Consider the following 12,798-nt stretch of genomic DNA (forward strand, 5'->3'; position numbering starts at 1 on the left):
GATGCTGGGAGGGATTGGGGGCAGGAGGAGAAGGGGAAAACAGAGGATGAGATGGTTGGATGACATCACCGACTCGATGGACGTGAATTTGAGTGAACTCTGGGAGTTGGTGATGGACAGGGAGGCCTGGCGTGCTGCAATTCGGGGGGTTGCAAAGAGCTGGACACGACTGAGCGACTGAACTGAAATGAACTGAACTGTCACTAGTGAACAAGAAAAGAGATGAGCTAAACAGGAACTGTTCAGTTTTCCAGCAAAATTTAAAGGAAACATTAATGACAAAGGGCTTTCAGAGTCAGAAAATAAAACTTGTTCCAGTCTCTATCTCTCTGAAAGTGACAGTGAAGTCGCTCAGTCATGTCCGACTCTTTGCGACCCCATGGACTGTAGCCTACCAGGCTCCTCCCTCGATGGGATTCTCCAGGCAAGAGTACTGGAGTGGGTTGCCATTTCCTTCTCTAGGCAATAAAAAATTCTCAAATTAGGAAATGGCTTCCAGACTGCGGTGACAGTTATACTCTGTGTGCGTGTCTGTAAACTCATCAAACTGAAAACTTTAAATTGGATAGTTTATAATACTTTAATTATCCCTCAATAAATCTTCAGAAAAAAATCTAGAGTGGGACTGCAAGATCCTTTATCAAGACCTAAAAAATATTTAAAGTGCTGCCTCATTGAATCTTTTTGTTTTTTTCCTGTGGATCATTTTTAACTTCTTTATTGAATTTGTTAAAATACTGTTTTTTGTTTGTTTGTTTTTAATGTTTTGGCTTTTTGGTGGTGAGCCATGTGGGGTCTTAGCTCCCTGATCAGGGACTAAACCCATACTTCCTGTACCGGAAGGTGAAGTTTTAACCACTGGACTGCCCAGGAAATCCTAGCCTCATTGACGCTTACAGACAAAAGGCCTTCTAAGGATCTTAAGGGCGAGCCATGCAGATTCTCTAAATAATAAAGCTTCTAAGACTCTTAAGAACAATTGTCCCATAGCAATCTCACTGGGAAAAATCCACTTATTCACCTTAGGAGGTACTAAAAGTGCCACTCGGAGGCTCTGAACCAAGATGGGGAGGGAAATCCTTCCGAGCAGAGTGGTCAGGAAAAGCCCTGCAGGAGGTAACATCTGTATCCAGACTGGCAGAATTGTCAGGTTCATGTAGGAGCGCAGTGAAGGATAAAAGCAGAAACAAACATCAGGGCTTCTAGGAAAGCCTTTCTAACCAGGTCGAGTTTGATGGTGTCACAGATGACAGTGGTTTCTGAGCAGGCAGAGCCCAGTTGTGTTTACAGGGAGATGAATGTGGTGGTAAAATAAAATAATGGAAGGAGCAGGAGAGCTAGGCATACATTCTTCCCATTAGCTTTGTATCCTTGGGGACTACCTCCTCTTCTCTGGGTTTGTTGCCCAAACTATCAAACAAGTGGTTGAGACCAAATGAGCTCTAAGGTTCCTTTTCTTCTCTTTCTCAGAGTCAGTGGACTAAATGGAAAGGGAATCCAAAGTTAACAAGACCTGCACTGGTCACCCACTTGTTTGATAGTTCAGGCAACAGACACAGAGAAGAGGAGGTACTCCCCAAGGATACAAAACTAATAGGGGCAAGAACGCACACTTCGCTCTCCCACTCCTATTGTGGGTGTGTGTGTGCTAAGTTGTTTCGGTCAGGTCCGACTCTTTGTGACCCTATGGACCGCAGGTTGCCAGGTTCCTCTGTCCATGGGATTCTCCAGGTAAGAATACTGGAGTGGGTTGCCATGCCATCCTCCAGGGGATCTTCCTGACCCAGGGATTGAACTCAAGTCTCTTATGCCTCCTGCATTTGTAGGCAGGTTCTTTATCACTAGCAAGACCAGGGAAGCCCTATTCAGTTCAGTTCAGTCACTCAGTTGTGTCCGACTCTTTGCAACCCCATGGACTGCAGCACGCCAGGCCTCCATGTCCATCACCAGCTCCTGAAGCTGACTCAAACTCATGTCCATTGAGTCAGTAATGCTATCCAACCATCTCATCCTCTGTTGTCCCCTTCTCCTCCTGCCTTCAATCTTTCAAAGCATCAGGGTCTTTTCAAATAAGTCAGTTCTTCCCATCAGGTAGCTAAAATGTTGAAGTTTCAGCTTCAGCATCAGTCCTTCCAATGAATATTCAGGACTGATTTCTTTTAGGATGGACTGGTTGGATTTCCTTGCAGTTCAAGGGACTCTCAAAAGTCTTCTCCAATATCACAGTTCAAAAGCATCAATTCTTCAGTGCTTAGATTTCTTTATAGTCCAACTCTCATATCCACACATGACTAATGGAAAAACCAAAGCTTTGACTAGACAGACCTTTGTTGGCAAAGTAATGTTTTTGCTTTCTAACATGCTAAGCTGATCATAACTTTTCTTCCAAGGAGCAAGTTTATTTTAATTTCATGGCTGAAGTCACCATCTGCAGTGATTTTGGAGCCCCCCAAAAAATAAAGTCCCTCACTGTTTCCATTGTTTCCCCATCTATTTTTCATGAAGTGATGGGACCAGATGCCATGATCTTCGTTTTTTGAATGTTGAGTTTTAAGCTAACTTTTTCACTCTCCTCTTTCACCTTCATCAAGAGGCTCTTTAGTTCTTCTTCGCTTTCTGCCAGAAGGGTGGTGTCATCTGCATATCTGAGGTTATTGATATTTCTCCCAGCAATCTTGATTCCAGCTTGTGCTTCATCCAGCCCGGCATTTCACATGTACTCCGCATATAAGTTAAATAAGCAGGGTGACAATATACAGCCTTGACATACTCCTTTCCTGATTTGGAAGCAGTCTGTTGTTCCATGTTCAGTTCTAACTGTTGCTTCTTGACCTGCATATAGATTTCTCAGGAGGCAGGTCAGGTGGTCTGGTATGCCCATCTCTTTTAGAATTTTCCACAGTTTGTTGTGATCCACACAGTCAAAGGCTTTGGCATAGTCAATGAAGCAGAAGTAGATGTTTTTCTGGAACTCTCTTGCTTTTTCAATGATCCAACAGATTTTGGCAGTTTGAGCTCTGGTTTCTCTGCCTTTTCTAAATTCAGCTTAAACATCTGACGGTTCATGGTTCACACACTGTTGAAGCCTGGCTTGGAGAATTTTGAGCATTACTTTGCCAGCGTGTGAGATGAGTGCAATTGTGTGGTAGTGTGAACATTCTTTGGCATTGCCTTTCTTTGGGATTGGAATGAAAACTGACCTTTTCCAGTCCTGTGGCCACTGCTGAGTTTTCCAAATTTGCTGGCATATTGAGTGCAGCACTTTCACAGCATGATCATTTAGGATTTGAAATAGCTCAACTGGAATTCCATCACCTCCACTAGCTTTGTTTGTAGTGATGCTTCCTAAGGCCCACTTAACTTCACACTCCAGGATATCTGGCTCTAGGTGAGTGATCACACCATTGTGGTTATCTGGGTCATAAAGATCTTTTTTGTATAGTTCTTCTGTGTATTCTTACCACTTCTTAAATCTTCTGCTTCTGTCCATACCATTTCTGTCCTTTATTGTACCCATCTTTGCATGAAATGTTCCCTTGGTATCTTTAATTTTCTTAAAGAGATCTCTAGTCTTTCCCATTCTATTGTTTTCCTCTATTTCTTTCCATTGATCACTGAGGAAGGCTTTCTTATCTCTCCTTGCTATTCTTTGGAACTCTGCATTCAAATAGGTATATCTTTCCTTTTCTCCTTTGCCTTTCACTTCTCTTCTTTTCACAGCTATTTGTAAGGCATCCTCAGACAGCCATTTTGCCTTTTTGCATTTCTTTTTCTTGGGAATGGTCTTGATCACTGCTTCTTTTACAGTGTCATGAACCTTCATCCATAGTTCATCAGGCACTCTGTCTATCAGATCTGATCCCTTGAATCTATTTGTCACTTCCACTGTATAATCATAAGGGATTTGACTTAGGTCATACCTGAATGGTCTAGTGGTTTTCCCCACTTTCTTCAATTTAAGTCTGAATTTGGCAATAAGGAGTTCATGATCTGAGCCATAGTCAGCTCCAAGTCTGGTTTTTGCTGACTGTATAGAGCTTCTCCACCTTTGCCTGCAAAGAATATAATCAATCTGATTTCAGTGTTGACCATCTGGTGATGTCCATGTGTAGAGTCTTCTCTTGTGTTGTTGGAAGAGGGTGTTTGCTATGACCAGTGTGTTCTCTTGGCAAAACTCTATTAGCCTTTGCCCTGCTTCATTTTGTATTCCAAGGCCAAATTTGCCTATTAGTTCAGGTGTTTGTTGACTTCCTACTTTTGCATTCCAGTCCCCTATAATGAAAGGACATCTTTTTTGGGTATTAGTTCTAGAAGGTCTTGTAGGTCTTTATAGAATCGTTCAACTTCAACTTCTTCAGCGTTACTAATCAGGGCATAAACTTGGATTACTGTGATACTGGATGGCTTGCCTTGGAAACAGAGATCATTCTGTTGTTTTTGAGACTGCATCCAAGTACTGCATTTCAGACTCTTTTGTTGACTATGATGGCTACTCCATTTCTTCTAAGGGATTCTTGCCCAAGTAGTAGATATAATTAATGATCATCTGAGTTAAATTCACCCATTCCAGTCCATTTTAGTTCCCTGATTCCTAAAATGTCGATGTTCACTCTTGCCATCTCTTGTTTGACTATTTCCAATTTGCCTTGATTCATGGACCTAACATTCCAGGTTCCTACGCAATATCGCTCTTTACAGCATCAGAGTTTTCTTTCATCACCAGTCACATCCACAACTGTGTGTTGTTTTGCTTTGGCTCCATCTCTTCATTCTTCCTGGAGTTATTTCTCCACTGGTCTCCAGTAGGATACTGGGCACCTACCAACCTGGGGAGTGGGAAGCCCTATTACTCGGCCATAAAAAGGAATGCATTTGATTCAATTCTAATAAGGTAGATGAACCTAGAGCCTGCTCTACAGAGTGACGTTAAGTCAGAAAGAGAAAAACAAATATCATATATTAACTCATATATATGGAATCTATAAAGATGGTCTGGGTGAACTTATTTGCAGGGCAGCAGTGGAGATGCAGACACAGAGAACAGACTTGTGGACACAGAGGGGAAGGAGAGGGTGGGACGAACTGAGAGAGTAGCATTGAAACATACACATCACCACATGTAAAATTAGATAAGCAGTGGCAATTTGCTGTATGACGCAGGGAGCTCAAATCCAGTGCTCTGTGATGACCTAGGGGGTGGAATAGGGTGGGGTGTGGGAGGGAATTTCAAGAAGTGGGGGGACATATGTATACCTATGGCTGATTTATGTTGATATAGGCAGAAATCAACACAATGATGTAAAACAATTAGAAATAAATTAATTAAAAAAAAAACTAAGTTAATAAGACCTATTATGAAAGAACTATAAGAACTCAAATAGCATGTAGCCTATGGTCTATGAGACTGATCTCACAGCCATCTAGACAACTGGTCAACAAACAGTCTTCTGGATACCGGGTATCGTTCCAGGCTTGGAGGAGACAGAAAGAAGTCAAAGTCCTTGACCCCAAGAAACCTATACTTCTATAGTCACCCAAGTTTCCCACACATACATCCAGAGGCAAGGTTCCTAAAAAACAATACCAATAGCTTGTATTTTTAAGTCACAATGACCTGCACGCTGGAGTTTCACAGTAAAGAAGCTGTTGAGGAAATCAGCAGGCGTGACAAGTCTTCTGAGAATAGCCCCTGCTGCCCGCCAAGTCTTATAGCACAAGTGAAATCTCCTGAGAGCACCAAGTGGCAAAGTTTACCCCATCGAGATGGCTGAACTAGCTCTCAATACAACACCTTTTTGTTTGCAAGTCACTGAGCTGCTTCTAGTCTCACCCAGGTCATCAGTACCAACATCATAAAGCCTGACCTCTAGAACTCAGAGGAGCTTTGAGAATCTCACCTCCCACCCCCAGAAATGGATGCGGCCAAATCTAAGCAAGCTGGAGCTGCCTGTGGGGAGGGAAAGCAGCTAAGAGTGAAGCATCACGCCCCTCTGGCCTCACTAACAAACAGAAAGGGAAGCTTGCTCCAGGAGACCCAAACATAGTAAAGAACAGAACTCTGGTGGTCAAATCAAAGGTTGATTTCCTCCTCCTACATATCTTACCAAATCAAGAATGGGCTATAAAGGAAAAGGAAGATAATAAATTAGCAAAACATCCATAAAAAGCTAGTAATGCAATGGAATCTAGGATCCTTAACCCAAACTAGCTCAGTGGTGGCACCAGGTGAGATCTTATTCAAATTAAGGATAGAACCTTGAAAATACATATCTCGGCACTTCCTTAGGGTACCATCTGCCCTTCCCCGCCAGTTTTCCATGCCCCAAAGTACCCCTGCCCCCAAAGTTAGATACAAAGTCTTCTCCGTGTCATCAGCTTCCTTTGCCTCCATGTGGATGATGTGGACAGAGATCCCTAAAGCCGCCAGGGCTCCAAGGCCCAGCTTTCCAAGGCCCCAGCACCCCTGTACTCACCAACCAGTCACACCTGGGAATCTTTTCTCACTGGCACTCCTGAATGGGCAATGATTAAAGGGCCCCAGGTCCCAGGCAAATGTCTATTAGAAGGTCCAACTAAGAAATCTGGGTGCCAACGTCATCAATCCAAACTGTAAATGCCTTGAAAAAAAGAAAATGGATCCTTCCTTTGTGTCCCTCACTGTCCACCACAGAGCCTGGCACCTAGAAGGAGAGCCCTCGGGGTTGCCTGACAACTTCCTAAATGAACGGGTGACTTACTGCCCTACTCGGCCCAAAGAACAGCCCCAGATGCGGCTGCGGGTGGAGGCAGCCACCAGACGACACCGCCAGATGACTGTGATGTAACAACTACAGCCCAGCAGTAGCCTCTGAGACAAGGCCTGTGACTCCATGCCAAAACCCGAGGAAAGTAGGGAGGGAAGCGGAAATGTGGCAGGAAGGGAGGGAAGTGAAGACTGAGAAGGGAGAAATGCTTTTTTTAGGCACATCAGAGACTCAGATATTTACAAGTACCATCCATCATGTTACAACGGCAAGCATGCTGAGAAGCTAAAGGAAGAGGGATTTCTAAAAATGTGTAAAACATGTAGGGCTGTACTCCAAATAGAAACTAGGGTGCCTGTCAGCAGTTCTGATTCTGCTTTGTGACTTTATGTAAACAATGCATCTCTCATCCCACCCACCCACGAAGCGGAAATTAGAAGAAGAAACAAATACTTAAAGGAGCTGAGGGCTGCTGGGTACGGTAATTTCTAATTCAGGTTCTAAGTATACTATTTCTTTTAACTTAAGAATAAAACAGTAAAATCACAAATAATGCCTATTTCACCCCTACAGTCTCATATAAAAAAGATGGGGACCTTCACTGCCAGTCTCCATCTGCCAACTCACATTCACACTGCAGAGGAAGAAATGCCCCCTGACTGGCCAGAGCCCACCAAGTTGTTCCCAAGAAGCAGATTACGCGGGACAAAAAGTCTAAGACCCAGACCTGTTTCTGCCTCAGCCATCAACATGCCCTGGGAGAGTTCAGTTTTTCTATCCACTTTACCCATGAGGTTGCTGGTCCCTGCCACCCTCAGCCTCACCCTGTTCAGGGAAGCAAGTATGCCAGCAACTGTAGTCCAGGTTAGAGAGAGTGGGTGGGCAGAGGGTGTCCTTACTGCTCTTGTTGCTACACAGCAGACAGTTAATTTGTCTAAGCCCCAAACTCTTATGTATTTAACATGTCAGAACCTACCAGTTTTCATTTAGTTGGTACAGTCCATCCAGACCATTTCCACAGGGACCAAACTCTGCACGTACGGTGTACACAATTCCTCTTGCCTCCTTCAACTCCAGCCACTCCCCAGGGACTACAGCCTGTGCCCCTCTCTACCAACCATACCTGGATTCCAGCTCTGAACGAACCAAACATCTACCACAACCTCTGGGCAGACAGGAGTGTGCGCCACTCCACTAGACTCAGTCTGGCGCTGCACAGTCCTGCCCTCCAGGAGGCCATGAGCCCAATCCCCGTCTAAGATGAGCATCCTTCTCATAGCTACCCATTCCAGCAGCTGAGGTTCCAAAGCCAAACCCATCCAGCTGAGATTCAGATGAAGGGGCTATGAAACGTATGTGGCTTTAGTAAAAGAGGTTCTTCAAGGAAATCAGCATCTAGCCTAGGCCAAGACCTGAGAAGCCCTGGTGACAGTTGTACCTTTAACTGCCAGCTCTGGAAGCTTCTATCCCATTGCAGAGATGGAGCTAATATTTAATAAGTGTTTTTTTTTGCTAGGCACTATGCTAAGCACTGACATTATCATCTCATTTAATCCTCAAGGAAACTCTGAGAGACAGGTACTATTATTATGTCACAGATGAGGAAGCAAAATTTTAGAGGGCATAAGAAAATGCCCTGAGATCTCACTGTTTGGTCAGTGGTTGAAGTTTGGCCCAGATGATTCACCTGGATGACTGTCAGAATCATGAGGATAACCACACACACTTGGCAGCAGTCCTATCCAGGACATAGGGCGTTAGGTGTCCTTTGAGTCTACCCTCCACTGAGCTTCACTCCCCCAGGCAATGTTCCCCGACTCACCTGCTCAGAGTCCCTCGAGGGGCCTTAGTGCCTCCAGCTCCGTGGGTGATGCTGGAATTCTTGTTGGCAGTCATGGTCATTTCTGCTCTCTGCAAACACAGAGCCCTGCAAAGAAGACAAGACCAATCAGCCAAGTTTCCATGGGTAGCCCAAAGCACCTCAAACATTCCCAGATGACCTCCAGAACTGCCAGCAGGGTTTCTGTGGTGGAAGTGGAAACCACTTTCCCACATATATTTAATTTCATCTGTTACAGCTTGTGGGCCTCAAGGCTTCCCTGATCTGGGTTGGGGAAAAGTCTGTGAGCTAACAAATAACTTCTCACTTCACAGAAAACGATTTTAAAAATTCCATTCCCATCCAGCTTCTTCTCGTTACTGAAGTTAGAGTTTCCCAACTTTCTGGCAAGCCATATAGCCCTTATGAATTTTGCCATATTTGTATACTTCCTGAACAATTATTTATTCAGTATTTTTCTTGAATCAACTTGAAACTGACGTACTGGTCTTAACTCCATTCTAAACAATTAGCCACTGACAAATATTTGCTGAGTACCCATTTCCTGGACACTGCCATCAGCAAAGAATAAACCCAAGCCTCTGCTCTCAGGGAGCTTACATCCTAGCAGAAGGAAACAGACAATACGCAGGCACATCTCACGTGTGTGACATGTAAGTGTATGCTTGTGTATAATATGTATAGTGGTAAGTGGTGGGAAGGAAAAATGAAGCAAGGTAGAGGAAAAGGAAAGATGTGCCATTTTAAATAGGATGTTCAGGGAAGAACACCCTAATAAAGTGATACCTAAGTCAACACCATAAAATTATGAGCTATCATATTTTTAACACCCATTAAAATAAAATTAATATGCTTTAAAGTATCTAAGCACTACAAAGTGAAAAATGTTGTATATGTACCATATACAATTAGCTAATATCATATAAAGTTGTTTTATGGTAAAATAATGAAGGAAAAGGTTAAAACTTAAGGGTACATCCAGACTGGAAAAGAAGAAGTAAAATTATCTCATATTGCAGACGATACAATCATGCTTGTAGAAAGTCATAACATTTCCACTAAAACACCGTTAAAATAATATATAATGTCAAGCATGCTTGCAGGATATAAGGTAATACTTAAAGAATCAATTTCTTTCTACATACTAGCAATGAACAATCTAAAAACGAAATCAAGAAAAACAATTCCATTACTAATGGCAGCTTCCCAGGTGGCGCTAGTGATAAAGAACCCACCTACCAATTCAAGGCTTCCCTGGTGGCTCAAAGGTTAAAGCGTCTGCCTGCAATGCTGGAGACCAGGGTTCAATCCCTGGGTTAGGAAGATCCCCTGGAGAAGGAAATGGCTACCCACTCCAGTATTCTTGCCTGGAGAATCCCATGGAGGGAAGAGCCTGGAAGGCTACAGTCCACGGGGTCACAAAGAGTCGGACATGGCTGAGTGACTTCACTTTCACTTTTCACTTTACCAATGCAAGTAGACATAAGAGACATGAGTTAAATCTCTGGGTCAGAAAGATCCCCTGAAGGAGGGCATGGCAACTCATTCCAGTATTCTTGCCTGGAGAATCCCACGGACAGAGAAACCTGGCGGGCTACAGTCCATGGCGTCGCAAAGAGTCAGACACAACTGAAGCAACTTAGTATGCTGCACAATAATAGCAGCAAAAGGAATAAAACACTTAGGAAGAGATGTAACAAAAGAAGTGCAAGACTTATACACTGCAAACTGCAAAACATCATTGACAGAAAGTAAAGAAGACATAAACAGAAAGACATCCCATGTTCGCAATCAGAAAACTCAAAGTTGTTAAGATGGCAGTATTTCCCAAATTGATCTATAGGTTGAATCGAATATCCATCAACTGCAGAAATTGACACTGATCCTAAAATTTTATGGCAGTGCCAGTGACCTAGAGCAGTCAAAAGAATCATGGAAATGAAGAATAAACTTAAAAGACTCGGATTTCCCAATTTCAAAATAGCACAAAGCCATAATAATCAAGACAGTGTACACAGATATAAGAATAGAAATAGAAATCAACAGAATAGAATTGAGAAATAAACTCATATATTAATGGTCAGCTGATTTCAACAAGGATGATAATAAGATAATTGAAGAGGGAAAGAAGAGTCTTTTTAACAAACGATGCTCAGACAACTGTGTATTTGTATATAGAGAATAAAGTAGGACACTTGCCCTGATACTATACAAAAAAAAAAAGTAAAAATGTATCAAGAACTAAATTTAAGAATTAAAATTACAGAAGAAAACATAGAGGTAAATCTTTGTAACACTGGATTAGGCAATGGTTTCTTAGGTATGACACCAAAAAGCACAAGCAACAAAAAGAAAAAAGATATAAACTATATTACATTAAATAAAAAATTTCATGCTATAAAATATATAAGAGTAGAAAGACACCCACAGAATGGGAGAATTATCTGCAAATGATATATATTGGCTAAGCTACTTGTACCTAGAATATATAAAGAACTCTTACAGCTCAATAATAAAAAAGACACATAATCCAATTTAAAAATATGCAAAGGATTTAAACAGACATTTCTCCAAAGATATAAAATTGGCTAATAAGCACATGAAGCAATGCTCAACATCACTAGTCATTAGGGAAATACAAAGTAAAACCACAATAAGGTACTGGGTTGGCCGAAAAGTTCATTCAGGTTTTTTGTAACATCTTACGGGAAACCCCAAATGAACCTTTTGGTTAACCCAGTATTACTTCACACCACCAGGATGACTACAATAAAAAAGACAGATAAAAACAAGCATTAGTTAGACTGTGAGATGGTGGAGAAATTAGAACCCTCATTCACTGGTGGTGGGAAATGTAAAATTGTGCTGCCTCTTTGGAAAGCAGTTGGCAGTTCCTCAGAAAGTGATATATAGTTACCACATGACCCAGCATGACCCACTCCTGGATATACAGCCATGAGAAAGGAAATCATGTCCACACAAATACTTGTACTAATGTTCATAATAGCCAAAAAGTGGAAACCCAAATGTCCATCAATGGATGGCTGCATTGGCAAATGTGGGGCTTTCCTATGGTCCAGGAGTTAAGACTCCAAGCTACCAATGCAGGGGGCATGGGTCCCATCCCTGGTGGGGGAAATAAGATCCTACATGCCACATGGAGTGGCCAAAAGATTTTTTTTAATGTGGTATATCCATAAAATGGAATATTATTCAGACATAAAAAGATACATTCTTCATGGATGAACCCTGATGCCAGTTTTATGAAATGTCCAGAATAGACAAGTCTACAGAGATATAAAATTAGTGGTGGCTCAGGATTGGGTTTAGGGTGGCAGAATGGGAAGTGACTCCTATGAATACAGTGTTTCTTTTGGGGTATGAAAAAAAGTTCTGGAATTAGATAGTGGTGATGGTTATATAACTCTACAAATACATAAAAAACAAATGAATTGTACACTTTACAGGGGTGAATTTTATAGCATGTGAATTATATCTCAATGTAGGTGTTAAAAAAAAACTTAAAAATTTTTAAGTGCCTTGGAGAGTGGATGTGACACAGCAATAATTGATGTACCAAATATATTTTCAATATGAATGTGCACTCTGTTCTGGGCTAACATCACCTTCAGGGAAAAGTTAAAAGTAAATAGAAACAACAGTTCTCTCACTCTGATCAGCATTCTCATCACATTGACAAAAAGGAAGCATCTTTGGATATGAAAGTTAAACATTCAGGCTTCAGCAATACGTGAACCATGAATTTCCAGATGTTCAAGCTGGTTTTAGAAAAGGCAGAGGAACCAGACATCAAATTGCCAACATCCGCTGGATCATGGAAAAAGCAAGAGAGTTCCAGAAAAACATCTATTTCTGCTTTATTGACTATGCCAAAGCCTTTGACTGTGTGGATCACAATAAACTGTGGGAAATTCTCAAAGAGATGGGAATACCAGACCACCTGATCTGCCTCTTGAGAAACCTATATGCAGGTCAGGAAGCAACAGTTAGAACTGGACATAGAACAACAGACTGGTTCCAAATAGGAAAAGGAGTACGTCAAGGCTGTATATTGTCACCCTGCTTACTTAACTTCTATGCAGAGTACATCATGAGAAACGCTGGGCTGGAAGAAGCACAAGCTGGAATCAAGATTGCTGGGAGAAATATCAATAACCTCAGATATGCAGATGACACCACCCTTATGGCTGAAAC

General features: G+C 42.1%; 1 protein-coding gene across 1 annotated transcript in view; it reads right to left on the minus strand.

Annotated features, from left to right (window-relative positions):
- ST5 (suppression of tumorigenicity 5) overlaps window positions 1–12,798 on the minus strand; it is a 75,519-nt gene that overhangs the window by 56,198 nt on the left and 6,523 nt on the right. The window contains exon 2 of the mRNA XM_010829305.1: window positions 8,566–8,670. Coding sequence (XP_010827607.1) covers window positions 8,566–8,670 — 105 coding nt within the window. The remainder of the gene's footprint in view (window positions 1–8,565; window positions 8,671–12,798) is intronic.

The sequence above is a fragment of the Bison bison genome, unplaced genomic scaffold (genome assembly GCF_000754665.1).
Source record: "Bison bison bison isolate TAMUID 2011002044 unplaced genomic scaffold, Bison_UMD1.0 scf7180017864503, whole genome shotgun sequence".
In the NCBI taxonomy this organism is placed as follows: Eukaryota; Metazoa; Chordata; class Mammalia; order Artiodactyla; family Bovidae; genus Bison; species Bison bison.